The sequence below is a fragment of the Mercenaria mercenaria genome, chromosome 7, assembly GCF_021730395.1.
Source record: "Mercenaria mercenaria strain notata chromosome 7, MADL_Memer_1, whole genome shotgun sequence".
NCBI classification, from domain to species: domain Eukaryota; kingdom Metazoa; phylum Mollusca; class Bivalvia; order Venerida; family Veneridae; genus Mercenaria; species Mercenaria mercenaria.
Window position 1 is genome coordinate 77,583,267 of NC_069367.1, and position 21,932 is coordinate 77,605,198.

Below are 21,932 nucleotides of genomic sequence, written 5' to 3' on the forward strand. Positions count from 1 at the left end.
ATGGAAGCAAACTGTTTGCTACATAGAATATGTATAAAAAGGCATATTGTCTTTTGTTTGAATAAACTATCTATCAATCTATACCCTCAATCAATCCACTTTCGTTATCATCGGTTCAGAAAGAGAACTACAGAAATATTTCCGACAAAAAATACGAAATGTGTCAAGATTCTATCATTTTAGAATTTGTTTTACAGTGTGTCATAACTACGGTAATATTATTAATTCATTACTTTTAAGCAATTTCTGAAATCATGACCCGTGTCTCCATATTGAACGCCCTGAAAAAAAAGCCATACTTTCATCGTTGAATACCTTGAATCCATGTTTTTTCTTTTGTCGAACGCTCAGAAGTACATAGATTCCCTTTTGAACACTAAAACTATAGATTCATTGTTGAACACCATGAAAAAGTACATGATACCTTAAAAAGAAAACATGAATTTCTTGTTGAACACCCTAGGAAAATATTTTGCTTGCTGAGCACATGGATTCCGTGTTGAAACCCCTAAGAAATGAAAAACACACTCATCTTTGTTTAACAACCTGAAAATGTAAATTGATTTTTTGTCGAAGCTCCTGAAAAATCATTTCATAACTGTACTCCCTAAAAATGTACTGTATATTTTAGACAGCGGCTGCACTGACAGTAGGTTTTATTGGGCTCGATCTTCAGAATATTTTAGGCTGGCACGGACTATTTCTACTGACTGGTTTCATGGGTGCTACAGGTATACATTGCATGTTGGTACGACGAAGCAGTCATGCTAAATTTCTACTTTTGCGAAATATGATAGACGTTCACTAGATTTCTGACCAGATACAAAGTTAAAGAGTTCTGTCTGACCGGGATTCCAGCCCGCGGCCGTCTCACCCCGTGACCTCCGGAAATGGCGTGAGATGGTCTGCCACTGCACTTTCCCATTATGTGTATTTGTAGTGTTCAATTAGAACAAATCGTAAACAAAAAAGAAACAAGAATCCAAACTTACTTACAGTAATTACTTCTCGTAAATGTCACTTACATACTAGTATAGAGTCCGCGTCTTTTTTCATAATCTCAAGATGATACTTCTAGCTTGATTTAAAATTTCAGCATTTTTCGTCACTTTCCTTTTTGATGGACGAGATGCGGAAGGCAACCTTATATGAACAATTCATTGGTCAAAGTGGCGGAAGAGTTTCAACGGCTCAAGATAGACATAGTTCTAACACAAACTATTCAAGTATCAAACAATATATCATGGACATTTTTTAAAAGCATCTCAATTCTGAACCAGTGATGCCAAATATCTAAGCTCTAGGCAAAGGTTTCAGACAACAATTTTCTTTTAGTATTTCCTGTATACGTTTGTGTAAACGAAGTGAACCCCATGGATGGAGCAAACTGATACGGAACAACTACACAGTGCTACAAGCCAAATATTTAAACTCCGTTCGTACGGTTTTAGAGGGCTAACCTGCAATTGAACAAAACGTCAGGACATGACGAAATAAACCATTGTATGTTAAAAGAGACAGCATAAAAATCAAACAATTCAAACACCTTTCAATATCTTATTTAACATGTCTACAAAAATGTATTTACCCAAATTACTGGAAAAAAGGTAAAGTCATGCTATGTTCTTTTCCCTTGCGGGAAGAAAACGTCCTATTCCTCTGTTTGAAAATACTCAGAATTTGTCGAACATCATAAACATCTTGGCGTAAGGCTGTCCAAAGATATATCTACTTGGCATGAACACATATCTAATAAAATGTAAATTCGGCATAAAAAATACTAGTATCTATGAGAACGTTGACATTTACTTTGAAATTACAAAACAAATGGCCTTAATGCTGGTACTTCACACTAATGATCTTTATTCATTTTTGGGTCGAATAGCATTTTCTTTTTTTTTTCGAAACACTCGTAAATGTGTCATTATTAACAAAGACAAAAACCCACCTACCTCGATTTTGTATATATTGACGCGCAACACCAGCACCGGACGTCGCGCAACCCTTTTTAAGCGTATTCACAGCGGGCATTGGATTGTGCGTTTACCACCCGTGCTTGGCCCACGTACCATTTAATTATGTTGATACTGCACGAGTTAACCCATAACAGTACCCGCTGCTTCGATGTGGATGTTTTCTACTTCGTCTTTTTTTTCATAACTCGCACAGTATGAGAGAAGCATATTCTAGGACTGGTCTCAAATGTGCTATAAACGAAACTGGTTTCTCTTTCTGATCGTAGAAAATACAAAAATTGATTTTAGTTTACAAAGGAAAAACGTGATATCTAGCCAACAGATTTACTCGATTTCTTCCCATTGAAGGGAATGATTTGAACCCATATAATTTAAGAAACAATGTCGATTTTTTAAATTTTAGCTAGGTGTATTGAAATTTGTTCTCGGTCCACTATTTCCTCTGCAATAAAATTATGGAATGAGCTGAATATCGAAACTCGCCAGCTGCCAATTCTTTCGGCTTTCAAAAATAAACTTAAAGATATTTTAAGCCTTTACAATTCCCTTCTTTTTAATTAATAGGGCGTAAAAAAGTTTGTTTCCGGTATCCCGACCTAACCTAAATTTTGGACCCGACCCTCAATGTTTTTATGGCCTTGGAGAATATTTTTTTCAACTTTTTAACAAAAAAAAACAAAACAAAAAAAAAAAAAAATCCGACCCACCTAGCCTGTTTTTTAGGCCTAGGTGACAAACGCTGACGCTACACGCCCGAACATGAAACAAATGTAGTAACCTTTTGTAATCCAAATGGATAAAATTGCGGATCCGAAACGGAAGATGCAGAATACGAAATCTTTAGATGTACATGTTTTTTTTACACCGAAGAGAAAAGCTTCTTGCGAAAACAAGATTATTCCATCCATCAAAAACACAATACTTCATAATGTTACCCCTATGTCCTGTTGTCATTGTTATCTTAATTTCTGAGTCTTGTGATTTCCGTGTAGACATTCTGGGATGTGGAGAGCGTAGCAGTTTCTTTTTCTCTTTAACAAAAGTATCATTATCATGATTATATAATTCGAGATCATGTTATTATTATCATCCTTCTTTTTAATTTTATTAGTATCATTGAAATACATTGTGATATTTTTAAGGAATTTTAAAACTAATGCATTCGATCATTTTTCATTTGCTATTAGTGCTACGCATTTAGGAAGAACTAAATTCTTATTGTAATAACTTATATTCACTAGTTGTTTATATCATTTAGATTATCTTAGAAAGTAAATATCAACTAACACATGTTTGGAAAGGTCTTTGAATGTTGAAAGGTTTGAAAGTAGAACTAATCATATAGCTTATGACCCGTCTAGAAAACAATATAAGCCACTAAAGAGAGTAACTTGTTTATTGAAGAAATAATTTTTAAATAGGTATATATCACTTGAATGTTATATCAATAGGTAAAATTTCGTAATAGCCAGTAAAATGGTGTCAAACATTATGTAAATTTTGAATATGTCTGTTTGTATTTATAGCCGTTACTGGAACCATGCACAATTATATTAGTGGGCAGATACAGCAGGTCCTCCAGTTGCAGAACATTCCATGATTCTTTAGTATGTAAGGTGAAATGCATTCATACACGAGACTCTTATCACAATATTAGTAAATCTAGGATCGAACTCATCATCCCTGGTTTTGTAGTCAGATATTGTTACCACTGGACCGCTGTATACGCTCTTACATTTGAATATATTGTTGTGCTACCATTTTATACTCGGTGAACATATTTGACTCACCTGGATATAATGTGGTTTCTATTAAAATCAAAGGAATCAATTATTTTGCTCCTTATTGAAATCATTTACGAATCACGAATTATTTAGGCAAGGTAGCCAGGGAAATAAAATATATACGAGATATTTGTCTCACCAGCTATACGTTTTAACATAGGACATTTTACATCGTATGTCAGCTAGTCTAAGACATAGTCACCTTAGCGATTGAACCAATTTCATTGTTCGAGATACTTGTGTTGGCACACACCTGGGTCTTATAACTCGTATCCTGACAAAATGGTTAGCGGTTAAAATTTACATCTTAGTGCTGACCCGTCCCGATGTGTGCATTGACCTTAAATATTTGCTACAAAACAACAACAAGTTTCAATTTATGTTGTTCTGTAACCACGTCAATGCATGTTATACAACAAATGAAACGTTTATCAAATAACAAAATCAGCTGATTATGATTTTACATGGCTACAGTTTCTATTTGTGGTGAGCCTGTATTGCGTTGTATGGCCCTGGCAGTGTTTGCTGTGCTCTGTGCTTCCGGGAAATCTAACTTTAACTGCAGTATGCTGAAAATCACAGGCATTTTAATTTTCTCAGTTGATACATTTGGATCTGACGCGAACCGTGTCCACCACTTAGAACGTTACCTTGAGCATACACATGCTGAGACAAATCACGTGTTTACAACGAAGTTCTAATTAATTTGAACATAACGTATACTATTTACTTGAAACAACCATTAAAATAAATTATGTTAACTTCTATTTTGCCCGTCTCACGTAAAGCGCTATTTGGAAATTGTGAACACCCTTCCTATATAATACTTTATAGTCGCTTAAAAACTGATAAAGTGAACAAACATCACATTACCTAACTGTAAATGGGATTGGTCAACTAGTACATTCTCGTCCGGGATACATTTGCTTTAATTATGACATTTTTCGTAAGTGGCGTACTTTACTCGTCCAGGGTCCTCCCCAAGCTCTTGATTTATTTTTTATTTATGCTACATATAATAAATGCTACAGTTTCAGAAGCTGTTCCATATTATTCTTTTAATTCATCACCTCAGTTTACTTATATAAATGATATGTTTAGCGTGATAAATTGCTAAAAAGTGTACCCGGCTATAATTCCACAGAGCCCAGCTATAACAAAATCCTGGGGAGAACCCTGTCGTCCACCCTTAACAACTTACTATTATTTATTTATTCAAGTCTCATCCATATACAATTAGTTGCATAAAACTATACAATAATTTATATTGTATTTTGTAATGGACACCTTAGTAAATTGTTGCCCCGGGGCGGTTTCCACGTGATCGTGCGTGCGACGCTTGAGGGTGGCTGTTGGCGCAAACTGATAACATGCAGCGCGTTATTTATATTTAGTCTCATTTCGCACCTTAATTTCACTATCTTAATTTGAATTTAAAACTAGAAATAACTTGAAAGAAATCATGCTTTGGTTTATAACATGTTAATTATCGGGGAAATGAATTAGTATATGCTTTCAAATCCTGTAGAACATAAGTGCTAGTATCACAGTAAACGCATTGTGGAGCGTATGTAAAACGCACAGTATAGCGTATGTGCTGGTAATCCCAATAAACGCATAGTGGAGCGTATGTGCAAGTAATCTCAATAAACGCATAGTGGATCGTATGTACAAGTAATCCCAGTAAACGCATAGTGGAGCGTATGTGCAAGTAATCCCAGTAAACGCATAGTGGAACGTATGTGCAAGTAATCTCAATAATTGCATAGTGGAGCGTATGTGCGAGTAATCTCAGTAAACGCATGATAGATCAGACGTGCTAGTAACCCCAGTAAATGCATAGTGGAGCATAAGTGCTAGTAATCCCAGTAAACGAATACTAAAGCATAAGTGCTAGTAATCCCAGTAAACGCATAGTAGAGCATGAGCTAGAAGTCCCAGAAAAGACATAGTGAAGCGTATGTGCTAGTAATCCCAGTTAATGCATAGTATAGCATAAGTGCTAGTAATACCAGTAAACGCATAATGGAGGGTATGTGCTAGTCATCACAGTAAACAAATAGTAGAGCACAAGGGCTAGTAATTCCAGTAAACGCATAGTGGAGCATAAATGCTGGCAATCCCAGTGAACGCATAGTGGGGCGTATGTGCCAGTAATCTAAGTAAACGTATACTAGAGCGTATGTACTAGTAATCCCAGTAAATGCATAGTAGAACATAAGTGCTAGTAATCCCAGTAAACGCATAGTGGAGTATAAGTGCTAGTAATCTCAGTAAACGCATAGTAGGGTATAAGTGCTAGTAATCCAAGTAAACGCATAATGGAGCATATGTGCTAGTAATCTCAGTAAACGAATAGTAGAACATAAGTGTTAGTAATCCGAGTGAACGCATAGTGGAGCGTATGTTTTAGTAATCCCAGTAAACACATAATGGAGAGTATGCGCTAGTAATCCAGGTAAACGAATAGTAGAGCGTAAGTGCTAGTAATCCCAGTAAAAGCATAGTAGATTACAAGTGCTGATAATCCCAGTAAATGCATAGTGGAGCGTATGTGTTAGTAATCCCTGTAAACGCATACAGGTAGTGAAGCATATGTACTAGTAATCCCAGTGAACGCATAGTGGGGCGTTTGTGCTAGTAATCCCAGTAAACACTTAGTTGAGCGTAAAATTCTAGTATTCCAAGTAAACGCATAATGGAGAGTAAGTGCTTGTAATCCCAGTAAACGCACAGCAGAGCGTAAAGCGCTAATAATCCAGGTAAACGCATAATAGAGAGTAAGTGCTAGTAATCACAGTAAAGGCATAGTAGAGCGTGAGTGCTAGTAATCCAAGTAAACGCATAGTATAGAGTAAGTGCTAGTAATCCCAGTAAACGCATAATAGAGCGTAAAGTGTTAATACTCCGAGTAAAGGCATAATGGAACGTAAAATGCTAGTGATCACAGTAAATTCATAGTAGAGCGTATGTTCTATTTATTCCAGTATAAGCATAGTTGAGCGTAAATGCTAGTAATCCCAGTAAACGCATAATGGAGCATAAAGCGATAGCAATCCAAGTAAATGCACAGTGGAGCGTTAAGTGCTAGTGATCCCAGTAAATGCATAGTAAAGCGTAAAGTGTAAGTAATCCCAGTAAACCCAAAGTGGTGCATAAAGCGCATGAAATCCCAGTTACCGCATAGTAGAGCGTAAAGTGCTAGTAATTCCAATAAATGCAAAGCAGGACATAAATGCCCTATTATGCGTTTACTGGGATTACAAGCATTTACGCTCAACTATGCTTATATTGGAATAAATAGAACATACGCTCTACTATGTATTTACTCCATTTTGTGCATTTAGAGATGTCATTAAACGCATAGTAGAGCGTAAAGTGTTAGTAATCCCAGTAAGCACAAAATGGAGCGTAAAATGCTGGTGATTCCAGTAACGCATACTAGAGTGTAAAGTGTCAGTGATCTCAGTAAACGCATAGGAGAGCATAAAGCGCTTGAAATTCTAGTAAGTGTTAGTTACCCATGCAACGCACAGTCTTGTGTAAAGTGCTAGTAATTCCAGCAAACGCATAAAGGCTAAGTAATCCCTGCAAATGCATAGTGGAGTATAAAGTGTTAGCAATTCCAGCAAGCGTATAGTTGACCGTATGTGCTAGTAATCCCAGTAAACGCATAATAGAACATAAGTGCTAGTAATCACAGTAAACGCAGATTGGATCGTAAGTGCTAGTAATCCCAGCAAACGAATAGTGGAGTGTAAAGTGTCAATAATCCAAGTAAGCGCATAGTGGAGAGTAAGTGCTAGAAATCTCTGCAAACGCATAGCAAGGGCCGAAAAGAAATTTGTGATTTTGTAGAGTGTATGGTGAATAGTAGAGAACATAACTTTTAGACCAAGTAAATCACACAAGCGTAGGTTAGTTAAAACTGCTATAAACGCCAGCTGTTGCCTCTTGGTCTTGGAGAATGCTTCAAGATGAATTTCCATATGCTGTATGTTTGTCAATGAAACCCTAGTAAGGGAGAGAAGTGGAGAAGGGTGGAAGAAAGGGGTTCTGGGTGGGGGCGTTGAGTGGTGGTGAATGAACTTTCCAAAACCGGATGTGGACGTGAGTCTAAGAAATCAAATATCTTTAGTTTAGTTATTTGAAGAGCAATTCAAATTATTGCCGGAGGCGTCACATGAACCTTTTCAGTTGAGTTGGAATTGCTTCACCTGCCCAGTTCGCTTCAACACCAGTGTTTGGGCGTAATCCTCATATCTGAGACATTGGTTTATTTGAAATTTTATAACTAGGTTTACGGACAATATCAAAGTTGTCACGCTGAAGATTGGAAATAAACTGCAAAACTAATGTCAAGGACTTTGACGTCGTAACTGTAGAATGATCGGATCAAGTGTCAAGAGATTATATAAGTATGGTTTGGCCAATAGTTTTGCAGGAAATAGCCAACGAGGAACACTAAAATGAATCATGGTAATCGATTCGATGTAGCCTGAAAAAACAACGCATATGACACAGGGAAGTACTTGAAGTACTTCAGTTACCGTATGTTGTCCTAGTTTTGTCACAATTTAATTTAGAGTAAACATCCATATAATGTCCGAGTGCTTAATTTCGTAGCACCCCGATATCCCTGAGTTAGTTAGCTGAACGGTAAGAAACATATAAAACGAAGGACAGATGAAAATAAACTGGAATCATTTAGAACCGTCAAATAAATACTTCTTCTTCGAAAAAAATGTTATAATATTTCTTTGTTGAAAAAATGTCAAAGGTTAAGTTCATAAAAAAACGAAACGAGTAATACCGTTGAAACAATAGATTTGGCAACGGAACGGCGTTATTTGAGCCATGCCATGAGAAAACCAACATAGTGGCTTTGCGACAAGCATGGATCCAGACCAGCCTGCGCATCCGCGCAGTCTGGTCAGGATCCATGCTGTTCGCTAACAGTATCTGTAATTCGAATAGGCATTGAAAGCTAACAGCATGGATCCTGACCAGACTGGTCTGGATCCATGCTGGTCGCAAAGTCACTATGTTGGTTTTCTCATGACACGACTCATTTTTGTTTTTCATTTTTACTTTTATTTTCATCATTTTACTAAAATGGATTCTGAACAGAGAAAACCTTTTACCTCATACATGAAAAAGAAAATACGTTTATGTGTGTTCGCTGTAGGAATCATGTTTTTGATGTCTGCTATACCGTACAGTGTTTTATTACATCGGGAAAACGGAAGTAGAATTAACAAAATTCTAAAAGATATGGAAACACTTGAATACCGGATGTCCTCGCAAAATTTGGACTTCTCGCTGAAAAGTCAGGTATGGTTTTTGATAGACCATTGTTTGCTTCACCAGGCATTCTTCCCTGGTTTGCAAGAAGCAGTTATAACTAGATTATTCATCTTTCATATTATTTACAAAATAATTCTAAAGTGATTATAATGTTTATTCTTTAAAAATAATGTCAAAGGGCTTATTAATTCATAAGAAAATAGCCAATAAAATACTTTTGGCTTTAATTTCACTACAACTCGATACATTATGAACAGAAAATCGTACCTAAGAATGATAAAAAATCATGCAGTTTTTTTTTTGAGAAATGTACATATGTAAAGCTGCCATGGCTGGTATTATTTTTGCTTCTCGTTAAAATGAGTTAAAAATTAGTTCAACAGCCCGATATAAATTTTTTAGAGTTTTACAAAATAACAAAGCTGAGCCTATTTAGAAATTCAAACTTATGTTTATTTTTATTTTTTAAATTTGTTTCAATTAGTTAACACAAAAAACTATAAAAATGTATTTTTTTACTTCTTTGGTTAACATTCAATAAATCATACATGTATACACTTGTCCCAAATGAAAGAAAAAGAAGAAATATCCGACACTTAGCAATTTACTAACAAAGACAAAAATGGCATTCACAATGTAAGTAAGTAGGTAAGTAAGTAGGTAGGTAAGTAGGTAGTTAGGTATGTAGGTAGGTGTAAGTAAGTATAGGAATGGAGGTTGGTAAGTAAGTTAGTATATTTTGTAAGTAAGTTACTAAGTAAGTAAGTAAGTAGGTATTACTAAGTAAGTTACTTTAGTAAGTAAGTCAGTAAATAAGTGAGTGAATGAATGGTTACTGTAACAAACAATTAATATACCTACTTACTTAAATACTTATCGTATGAACTACAATGCATGATATGAATGCACATAATTAATGAAAGTCTTACGAATTTTAATATTTTTCAGCAATTTGAAAGAGGTAATCAAGCTGAAGACAGAAGAAAGAGGGATGTGGATGAGCATGAAGAACCGAAGCATGTACCTCATTTATATGAGTCAGGTAATTCAACTCATGATGATATATATTTCAAATTGACATTATTTTATTCACATAAGCATTTATTATGGTACTAGTCCAAATGTGTAAGGCCGAATTATATACGACTTATTAATATTATCAGGAACAAACGAAACGAATACCTTACTCCGTTCAAACAAAAAAAAAACAAAAAAAGAGACATTTAGAAATGATTCAACAAAGATTTTTACATGCAATCTGGGATTAAATTGATTTCTAAAATGTAAGCAATGGTCATTTAATTTCAGAAAATTCCCATGTGTTTGTCTTAAGTACTGTGGTAAAACTTGCTTATCATCCCTAATGTACGGTGTTCCGTTAGGGCCAGCGCCTGCTCCCTTTGAACGCGAAGCGCGACAGTACGATGGTGACAACACGACAGTACGATGGCGAAGCGCAACAGTACGATGATGATAGTCCGTCGTACTGTCGCATTTCGCCATAGTACTGTCGCTCTTCACCATCGTTCTGTCGCGTATAGGACTTAATCACCTGTACATGTATGTCATAAACTGTAAATAAGAAATGTAAATATGTCAGCTCCTAGAGTTTATTTATGTAATTATATATCGAAGGTGGTGCGCTATATGTAAGATGGGGACGAACATCATGTCCAGACAATTATACAGAATTAGTATATGACGGTATGTATTTGCGATTTATCTAGACTAATATTTGGGGTTTAGACCAGCTACGACCTTGTTCTGATCTAGATAAAAGACCGATGGTTATTCCTATCATTTAAAAAGGTGGATTGGTTTGAATTAAAATGTTTTTTGGAGCTGTCATTGTGTTGGTCCATGGTCTTTGTTGTATTTGGCAAAATTATGGACCAGGGCAGGGTCGTTGCTGATCCAAAGACTAAGTACCTGTGGATTAATATAAAAACAGAAGGATTAAAACATTGCTTCTTAGGTTTTTTTTACTTGGTTTAAACTTCTAACATGACTCGATTTGATCTCCATTTAAACAAAGAAGGATTCAAGCTGTGTATATTCTGCGATAAACAACGGTTGACGCGCGGACCGGTAAGAGAGCATCATGACGTCAATTATGACGTCAAATTGCCGCATGACGTCCGATACATTACTCCTCGGGTAAATGAAGTCCAGCATAATATCTATCAAAATATGTCAATGAGCATGTCAGAATGAAAACAATCAAGGCCTTCTTGTGATGTATCGTCTAATTTACCACGGTTCATCGTTCAAATGCTTCAGTATTTAATTCAGTTCCTACGCATCTGAACTTTGAACCGTGATAAATCAGACGATAAACCACTCGAAGGCCTTGATTATTTGTTAATTATATCATAACACTGTGATCGTGACCGACATGTCAACGTGACAAACATTTTTTTTATGACAAAATTTAATATGACCGCACCGGATGCTGTCCTTCCAGCCTTACTATGACTTTAAGAATTCAGTATACCAAATAGTTAAACATTTATCATCCAGATTTTCGGTCAGCGATAAGTAACGCAAATTTCGCAATGTCTTTTTCAAATAGCTTTAGTTTGTACTCACATGAAAAACTGACAGGTTATAATATCTCGCCCAGGTTACCTACCCTCTGGCCGCGTAATGATTGTTGTTTTGTCCAGTAACTAATTGTTTTGACAAGCTGACTAAATAGGAATCATGACATGTTATTTACTAATGGACTTTCTGCGTGCCTTTCTTCGGGAAAAACAATTTAGTCATTCTGGTAAGCAGATTTCCTTAAATACCACTAATTTTGAGATAGAATTTCAGTATCATTCTGGTACTCGGGTTAGATACGTATGTCCGATACACGCATAATGAATAAGTTAGGCTAGGACCGAGGCACTTAACGTTGAAGTATTTATGTCGAAGAATAGGAGTTCTGTTAATAACTGAGAATATGTTAGAGAATCATGTTAGAGAATTATGAATAAAGACAGTGATGTATATATTATCGTAGAACTTAGTACAATATTAAATAGTAGTTGAACAGTTGTTGTTGTTGCTGCAGTTTAGTAGCTTGAACCTTTAGACCCTGTCACACCACAATTAATCTGTCAAGCAGCCTGTAGGCCTCGTGTTTGAAACCCGGTGCGGCAGCCGAGATCGCATTTCTCCATATTACACCAGTGCTGTCTTGTCGAGAATTGTAATATGACTCAAATATGTTTACTGTTTAGCTACACTCGAGTCATAATGAATTCATTTAGATCAAATGTACCGTTTAGTCAAACTTAAATACATTGTTCTACATCAAACCTTTATCACATTTTTTTTGTTAAATTTCTATAGATATTGTGGGTGGATCTTGGTATGGAACAATATTAGGGTAAAAATTGTATGTTGCTTTCGTACTCATGTAAGCCACTATTTTACACAGTGGCATCAACATTTTGACATTTGAAAATGCATCTTGCATTCTTATATGCCCATATCTCTATATCATACTAGTATAGTTACATGTGACCTTCTGCATAAGTCTGCAATATTTATCTTGTTTTTGGACATGCTGCAGTGTGACATGCTACATTCGATGCATTGGCAGGTGGTAAACTTACATCGTACATTATGCATGCATTTCTGTTGTATATTTGCAGACGATAAGAAATAAATTGGTTCCTGGAATGTGTGGATGAAACATTTTAACTTTGGCGAATGTGCTAACGTATTGCGATTTTTTCTATCTTTAATGAAATTAGACATTTAAAAGTTGTGTTATTGCTTCACGTTTCTGTTATACACATTTCTCGTGAAAAGATGCTCATTCGAACAAATGAACGGTTGACCACTTTATCCCTAAGTTTGCACTTCACATGTCGCTAAGCCGAATACAACATAGCATAACGCAGCATGCAATGTAGCATGTCATGTTATTGCACCAGAGGGCGCTTCGTGCTCGGGAGCTTCCGCTAAACCACGGAAAAATACGACACTGCGTATCGTGGCTACGTGTCCGGTAACCGGACCTTTAAACCTGTTTGATTTGTCATGGCGTCCATTAATCAAGTTAGAAAAATCCGGTGTATCATCAAGCCTGTACACATGTTATTTTATTGTATAAAATATAGATTCTTGTATTTTATAAGTCTTATACCGTTCTCTAAAAGTAGCATTAAAAGCTATAAGATCCATGAACTTTTTTTTTCATCCTTGAAAGCCGCCCTTTAAATTGTTAGTCATGTTATATATCTGTATTTCGCACTCTATAAATAGCTTTACATCATGGTGTAGTGGATGCAGCGTCCGCCTTGTAAACTATATATCGCAAGCTCGAACCGAGCTGCCGACATAATAATTTTTTTTTCTTGTGTCCGGTTCTTTTTAGTTCTGAAACATGATAAACATGATGGAAAATGAACATAAGGATTAAACACCATGAATGGCTGACCCATGGATTTTGCGAACCATCTCAATAAGGTGAACACTTGGCCTAAATTGCAAGAAAATCATTCAAGTGGCAAACAGAAAAGGAAGGGACAGGAAATTGAAGGCTCAAACATTTAAGTTGTGACCTTGACCTTGAGCTGGCATTGGTGAATTTTGAATTCTGCACATCGTATTGATAAGGTGAATACTACAGCCAAGTTATCATAAAATCCTTCAAGGGGTTAAGGAGATAGCGGACACAAAACGGAAGGCTCAAAACTTGACCTTGAGTTGTGACCTTGATCTTGAGCTGACAATGCTGACTCTGAGTTCTGCACATCGTCTTGATGAGGTGATCAATTGACCCAAGTTTCATGAAAATCCGTCAAGGGGTTTAAGTAATAATGAGCAATAATCTGGGAACTTTAAGTACACATTCAAGATCAAAGAATCTGGTGTTTAAATTGTCTTTTCCTTGTAATTTATCTATTCAGAAGGTAAAGTTTGTTTTCGATTACTTAATACTGCAAGATTCTAGATTTGAGCATGAAACAAAAAAGTTAAGGAAATACCAGAAAGTTGCAGTCATCTTTATATTTTTATATTCATAATTGTACATTATGTCAACACAAACAGATAATTAACAAATAAAAGGAAACACATATAAATTCTCTTTAAAAATGACATAGCATAAATCTATTATTATACAGTATGATATAAATGAATAACTTCTTAAAATCTATCTTTTACTTGCAGACTGTTAAAGATATGCATGCTCATTTAAAAGCAACATCGCGTATCATATACTTTGTCCGAGATAAAAAGGTCCGTCACATAAAGTTAGATCCCGACAGAAATGTGTGTTAAATTGTCTTTTATAAAATTGAAGGTACTGACCTCCAAAAATACTTTTCTTTCACCGAACCCGGACCGCCGCGGCAATAAATAAGGTTTTCGCTGTCGCTACCAATAGCGCTATGGATGATTTTGTGTTTAATGCGCGTTAAATCGAGGCAGTTTACCTTGAGTAAAGCATAACAAACGCTTTTCGATTTTCATCGTAAAATTAGTAAAAACAACTATTTCTCATATGTTTTCATTATAGTCTGTCAGAATTAAGTTTCAAAGCATTCTTCAGAAATATAGCATTAATTTCCAGATTTCTAGCAAAAACACGAGTGCCATGATGGCCCTATATATCGCTCACCAGAGTTAATCTGGCCTACTGACCTAGTTTTTGACCCCACATGACCAAGAGTTGAACTTGACCTAAAGATCGTCACAAACATTCTGATTAAATTTCATTAAGATTTGGTTACAACTGTGGCCTCTAGAGATTTCACAAGCTTTTCCTTTGATTTGACCGGGTGACCTAGTTTTTGACCTCACATGACCCAGATTCGAACTTGACCTAGAAATGATTAAGACAAACATTCGACCCAAGTTTAATAAAGATTGAGTTACAACTGTGGCCTACCGCCTCGGTAGCCTAGTGGTAGAGCGTCCGCTTTGAGTGCGGGAGGTCGTGGGTTCAATCCCCGGCCGCGTCATACCAAAGACGTAAACAATGGTACTAGAAGCTTCCTCGCTTGGCGCTCAGCATTAAGAGTTGATAGTGCTAGGACTGGTCAGCTTTGTGTCAGTATAATGTGACTGGGTGGGGTATCATGCCACGTGTCTACGGCGTGATATTCCAGTGAGGCAGCACTATAAAGTTGGGCATTGTGCTCACTGCTACAAGTAGACACCGTCGTTTATATGACTGAAAAATTGTTGAAAAAGACATTAAACCCGAACACATACACACACACACACACGCACACACATACGCACACACACACACGCACACACATGTAAACGCTATCAGTCGGGGATTTAAGTTATAAACCTACCAACTGGGAACTTCTTTATTTCTGCAGCTGCAGTCATCATATTTCTATCAACTCTTATTCTTATCATTTTTAAATTATCCAACGCTTTAGATTAAAGCTATCTTCAATTGTTAAGCAATACTTTTTTCCACATTTAAACCAACTGAGGTAAATGTGTAACAAACCGGGTGTTTGTGTACCGGCGAAATGTGGAACTGTGTATTTCAACAAAATGGGGAATTAGTGTAAAGACTAAATGAGGTACAAGTGTATAACTAAACGGGTGCGTGTGTATAGTTGAAACGAGGAACTAGCTATTAAAATGGTGTATGCGGAAGCACCTGTTACATAACATATATATGAGTAAGTCAATCGAGGGATTTAATTTGATTTGATGGGTTTAACGCCATTTTTAAACAGTATTTCAGTTATGTCAAGTGGGTAGTTTACCCACATACCCAACTTTTTTCTTCTTAGGCGTCTTATCAAGCCATCCGCAGCGGGGTGCGAGAACAGCCGCCGCAGAAACTTTCCGATATCAGACAGACCTGAGATTTACATTGAAATATAGAAGGATTAAATTTTGTTTCGACCATTCTTATTTCCTGTTCTGACATTTAAATTTATCACTGTTCCTACCATAAAATTCATTTTCTTATCTTTCCACTGGTGTATTTTTTTATTAATGTAACACTATTTCTTCTTGCTTCCAATTTCATTTGAAACCAACCATAGTATTTCTCTATATAACCTATATAAAATGCAAGCAAAACACGTTTTTCGCTTACTTTAAAGGACATTTAATACTGTTTCTCCTCTGAAACAAATTTTATCACTGTTATGACGTGAAAGTATAACAAACAAAAATAATGATGATATAAAAATATTTAAAGTAATTTAATAGCATCTTGCTTCCATTTGCATTTAAAAACGGCTAAAATTGCACTTTAGCCACTCTGTCCAAAATGTCCGAGTTATGTTCGGTTAGCTGATAAGATTCTCTGTCTTGCTTGAAGTAGTAGAGGCAAAGATATTAGAACTATTATAGCTGGAATACCATTGGAAAGCTTAAGTTTTTTGGCTGATTGTTTAAAAAATTAAAAGATAAAATATTGCCTTTATCCCATTTTGCGTTACATGTCGTTTATTTTATGTAAAAAAAAGAAAATGGTGTCAAAAATTACTGTGTATTTCGTTAAAAGTCAGTCATGTGTCATTGTTACAGTCAAAAATGTAAATTGTCTCAACCACGTGTCATTGAAATATTCGATCTTAGAATATAACAGATTTAAAATGTAAAAAATTACAGTTTATAGTTTTGTAAATTGTACATCCACGCTTCACTGTGACTGACAGAATATATCGGTTGCATTTTTGTAAAAGTGAAATTAGTGCGTGCGAAATAAAAATAGTATAACGTGCACATTCAGTATAGAATTAAACAAAATCAGAATTCTAAACTGTTTTACAGGGTTTTCGCTTCTATTACTGTTTATCACAATCGGATCAGTACATAACAGAATAAATCACAGCTATACCAACATACGACTGTATTAATTTTACTGTTATTATATGTATTACCAGATTGCTATATGATATAATGGACTAATACATAAATTTAGCACTACTGGAAGTATATAAAATATTCTATTGATTCGAGTGTTTAATTGTAATTATCATGTTTACAGTCGAACAAATAGTTGTCAAAACTTTTCTAAGTTTAAATGTGAACAATGACCTGACATGACATATCTTTTAACTTGATATCTTTTTATTTAAAATAGATTTTAATATTACAGTAATTTTGATTTTAAAGTAAAATATCATATAGAATGTTGGCTGTTTTGCTTGTTATATATAAGCGTGTAATGTGTTTCTGATTAATAACAAAGTAGCTGTCAGCATGACAATATGATAAAACTTCTGTTAACACAGCAGGTATCCGCGCCTGTATAAGGGTCAGCTATAAAAAGAAAAATTTCATGATGAAAAGAAATGAAAGAAAATGAACTGGATGTTTAATTAAATCATCATATTTCTATCCTAAAAATATATCCTAAAACGTTGACTTTTTCGAAATTATTGAATACTTTTGATCACAGAATTGCGAGTTTACACAACTGCATGCAGTGTGTGCTATCCATACGGATATATACAACCCCAGATGTTCTGTTGCGCAACATATCATACTTGATTAACTAAGCAAATGCAAATGCAACAGTGGTCTGATAAACCTAAAATTTTAGTACTTAAAATTATGTGACCAGTGTCTTAAATTTTTATTCTTTCTGTACTGTTACATACTGTAAATACATGTGTTTAAGTTGCTGCAAGTTAAAGTTTCCACAATGCCAGACTGCCTTAGTCCATTTCATAGCCTGTACTCAAAAATGAACTTTCATTTAATAAAATCGAAAGAAAGCCTTGAAGCAAAATGTTATTTTAACACTAAATGTTACAAATCGAGTTTTAAAAGCTTTTGATGAATCAAAATTTTCTTATACGGATATCTTTACAATTTAAATGTTTTTAATTAAAATTTCAATCACATATCACTGATGAAATGATTTTTTTATCATTACAATTCATATGATCATAATTACATCATAGCTATCTTTTCATAAGGTTGGTTATTATTTGAGGTGATCATGAAAATATTTTATCCTGTAAAATTCTTGCATTAATTATACGGACTCCCATTTCGTCTTTCCTTTTCTTTTATAGATGATAACAACAACACTGTTTATTTGTGAAAAGTAGCCTGGGTTCCAGTCTGTTGATTTTTCATGTGTTTCTGTTCTACTGTTAGAAACTAAACGGGCCAGTAACAGCAACTTTCTCATACACATAAGATAGCGCGTATGTTATGACAAAGCAAAAATTATCACCGACTGAATCTCAGGCTAGGTGATAAGATACGTTATGTTACCAAACGGGTAGATAAGGGGAGAAACTCGCATATCTAATTCTTCTTATCAACGGTAAATACAGGGTACTGTCCCTTGATGAAAGAAGACTTTAGTTTGACATGAACAATCGTTCCTGGAAAGATCCACTACTAGTACCCATCCTCCGTAAGAAACTGTTATCTGCCTTACATGAAGGGATACGGTCGGTTGCAGGGATCGATCCCATGCCCCTTTATCAGTGAGAGATTACAGTGAGTTTAAGTCAGCGACTCTAACTACCCGAGCACATAGGCGGTCAGTCAATAGAGGAAAGTCTATATTCTGTTTGTAAGTACATGTAGTACGTCAATCCTTCAACATTCTATCAAAGTTGTCTATGTCAGATGTTTACATTAAAATAACTGTTTATGAAAAGACATAACAGCTAACAACAGGTGATAATTGTTAAATTTTTGTAAAAGGTTTTACATTTCAAAATTTATATCTCCAAGGTTTGTTTAATAAACACACTTGTTGGTAAGGCTCTATGGGTAGGGAAGTGTGAAGCTCAGTAAAATGACCTCAAGGGGAGGGGTGCGATCAGGACTGTTTATTACAATAAGGCTGTTGTTATTATTATTGTCATCATTAATATTGTTGTAATAACTATTATTATTATCATTATTATGTACAACGCCATTGAATATATCATTGTATAAAAATAGACGTTTAATCATATTATTCACATTCAGTTTCAGTTTTTAGAACAGTCGAAGAACGAACTAGATGCATAATGCAGAGATATAATATAGCACAAAACAGCATCTGTTTGTATCAATTTTATGTTTCAGTTACTTTGCATTGCTTATAAGAATTGTTGAACTTCGATATTAAGTAATATTGTATATTGTAGTTCCTTCTTCATGTTTTAACTAAAATTTTCCATTAGGCATTCACAAAGCTGTGCTAAGCAGCAGACAATTTTTACTTCAATTCTGTCTAAATAAAAGAACCGATTTACAGACACAATATGGTAGACCAATATGCTACCATTTGCAGTTGTATTCTACTCGTTCCTAACACGCACGCTTTGCTCAGAAAGTAGAGCGTCTGTCTACGGATGGCGGGGTCGCGAGTTCGATCCTCGTGCGGGGCGTATGTTCTCCGTGACTATTGGATAAACGACATTGTGTCTGAAATCATTAGTCCTCCACCTCTGATTCATGTGGGGAAGTTGGCAGTTACTTGCGGAGAACAGGTTTGTACTGGTACAGAGTCCAGGAACACTGGTTAGGTTAACTGCCCGCCATTACATGACCTAAATACTGTTGAAAAACGGCGTTAAACCCAAAACAAACAAACAAATCTACTCGTTCCAAAGACAGTATTAACAGTCAAAACATATTAGTGGTTCCTATAAAAATCATTCGGATTAAGGAAATCATGTATATTCAAGTACAACAAAAAATAACAGGCAACTTACCACTGAGATTATCTCCCAATCGGGGTAATATTATAATAAACATATTTTTCAGTTGTTGTGTTCCTACCTTTGAAATATTGTATTATTATACAACTGTATATACATTGTATACATTATATGAATTTAAACTCTAGTGCCGTTTGCTATTTAATCATGATACGTTTCAAAAAAGTAAGGTATTACAAAATTAAGACGAAAACAATAGAGTTATCGAGGTAATTAATTTGAATAAGATAGCACATAACCTTAAATCAGGAAGTATAACAGTGACAAAGCATTTATTTTTATCCGATAACAGGCAAACGAAAACTTGATTTTCTTAGAAAAAGACTTTTGCGCATATTTGCAAAGTAAAATTTCAGGTTTGATATGTGGAAACCAGAATCAAATATCGGAGAATCGTTCATTCAACCTCCGCAGTGATACGCAGTCCCTGATTTTTGCATGAAAATCGTTATTTCTTGCCTGAGAAAGTCGCAATTAATATTAACAATTATTAAGAATTAAAGAAATGTTCAACATTTTTGGTTACCAATATATTTTTGTATAAGAAGTTTTTGTTTCTGTCTTATTTTTAGAAAACCAGGCTTCACTAGTACGTTTACTTTACACAGTTAATCATTCAGAATTTGTGAGGGTCATAGGTTCGGATCCCATTTCCCAATTTTGTGACGATTTTCCTTTTTGAAACTGAACATGATTTAATTGCAAGCAATACTTACTAGAGTTTCAATCACGAAAATGTATATATAGTATAATTACAAAGGTAGGAGAATGAAAACTGAAGAAACAGCTGAATTTACCGCAATACAAAGTATATTAGTATTTTCTATCAAATGCAGACGTATGTAACACTTTCATGTAGTAATGCTCGTGTAAAAATCATTTTGATCAAGGAAGAGTAAAATGAATTAGTCATAGGTATTTTAAATGCATTTCATATTGTTTTTGTTTTATCTAAACCGTATTTTCATGATTATGATATATTTGTGTTTCCCAGATAAAAAAAAAGAAGTATTTCAATGCTATTAATACCTGTAAAGCATATGTATGCCACTGTCAAAACTAAAATAAATGTTCTTGCACCCATAATAAATACAGCGTTAGTGTGTCATCGAATAGGGAAATGTCTTATTTTGTGTTGGTCAGTTTCATGAATAAAGTATCTATCTATCTACATCTTTCACCCAACCGTCGATTTCCGACTATCACTGGGCGGCGCTGTCAGAGAAACAGTTGTTAAAGAACTGATATGTTACAATGTTAAAAGAATAAAAGCTAAAAAAGACAGTATGCTACAGTTAAAATGGGACAGAGGCAACAGAATTACATACTGACCACCGCCAGCCTCTCTCTAAAGATACTGAGACTGGGGCTAGATTTAACATGAGTTGGTAGGGAGTTCCAGAGTCGGATGGTCCTAGGGAAGTAGGAGTTAGAAAAGTACTGAGTGTGAGACATGGGGATTAAGTAATTTAGGTTTCTAGTTGGAATAAGATGAGATTGGTCGACTGCAACTGTCTGGGTCCTTATTTTATAAAACATTACTAATGAATTGTGTAACCTTCTATATTGGAGTGTATTCCATTCTAAGGTTTTCAGCATTTGTGTAACACTACTGGTGTAACTGTAGTCATACATGACGTACCTAGCAGCTGACCTTTGGACATTTTCGACTTTGCTAGTGAGGGTTTTTTGCCAAGGATGCCAGACGCTTGAACAGTACTCAAGTTGAGGGCGGACATAGGTGTTATAGGCAGCAATTTTGACCTTTTTATTATCAGTTTTGACATTTCGTTGTATGAAGCGAAGAGTGGAAGTTGCTTTGGAAGTGATACTGTCAATGTGTTTGGACCAGTTTAGATCTTTGGAAATGGTTATGCCTAAGTATTTAGCTGCCTCACAAGTTTTTAACTCTATGTTGTGAAGTTTGTAGGGTAGACTACAGGATTTTTCTTTCTAAAAATTCTAAGGACTTCACACTTGTCCGGGTTGAACTCCATGGACCATGTCTTCTCCCAGGTTTCTAAGCTAATCAGGTCTTGTTGCAGAGATATACTATCTGAAATGGAGTTAATGGTAAGGTATATTATGGTGTCATCTGCAAACATTCTTGCGTTACATTTGACGGAATCTGGTAAGTCATTGATATATACCAGGAAGAGACATGGCCCAAGAACAGACCCCTGGGGAACTCCAGACAGTACAGG

The 21,932-nt window shown here is 35.4% G+C and overlaps 2 protein-coding genes across 4 annotated transcripts in view; both read left to right on the forward strand.

The window, feature by feature from the left end:
* LOC123553875 (uncharacterized) overlaps positions 1-3,806 on the forward strand; it is a 35,545-nt gene extending 31,739 nt beyond the window's left edge. For both annotated transcript variants that reach the window (XM_053548703.1, XM_045343585.2), the window contains exons 11-12: positions 632-731; positions 1,097-3,806. In XM_053548703.1, the coding sequence (XP_053404678.1) occupies positions 632-731; positions 1,097-1,152 (156 nt within the window). In that variant the 3' untranslated portion in view covers positions 1,153-3,806. The remainder of the gene's footprint in view (positions 1-631; positions 732-1,096) is intronic.
* A 5,013-nt stretch (positions 3,807-8,819) lies between these two features.
* The window catches only part of LOC128558676 (uncharacterized), a 61,941-nt gene continuing 48,828 nt past the window's right edge, over positions 8,820-21,932 (forward strand). The window contains exons 1-4 of one of the 2 annotated variants that reach the window (XM_053548706.1): positions 8,825-9,094; positions 10,016-10,109; positions 10,703-10,771; positions 12,407-12,443. In XM_053548706.1, the coding sequence (XP_053404681.1) occupies positions 8,876-9,094; positions 10,016-10,109; positions 10,703-10,771; positions 12,407-12,443 (419 nt within the window). In that variant the 5' untranslated portion in view covers positions 8,825-8,875. Of the gene's footprint in view, positions 9,095-10,015; positions 10,110-10,702; positions 10,772-12,406; positions 12,444-21,932 lie in introns of both variants that reach the window. The other variant, XM_053548707.1, reaches the window with a different exon arrangement.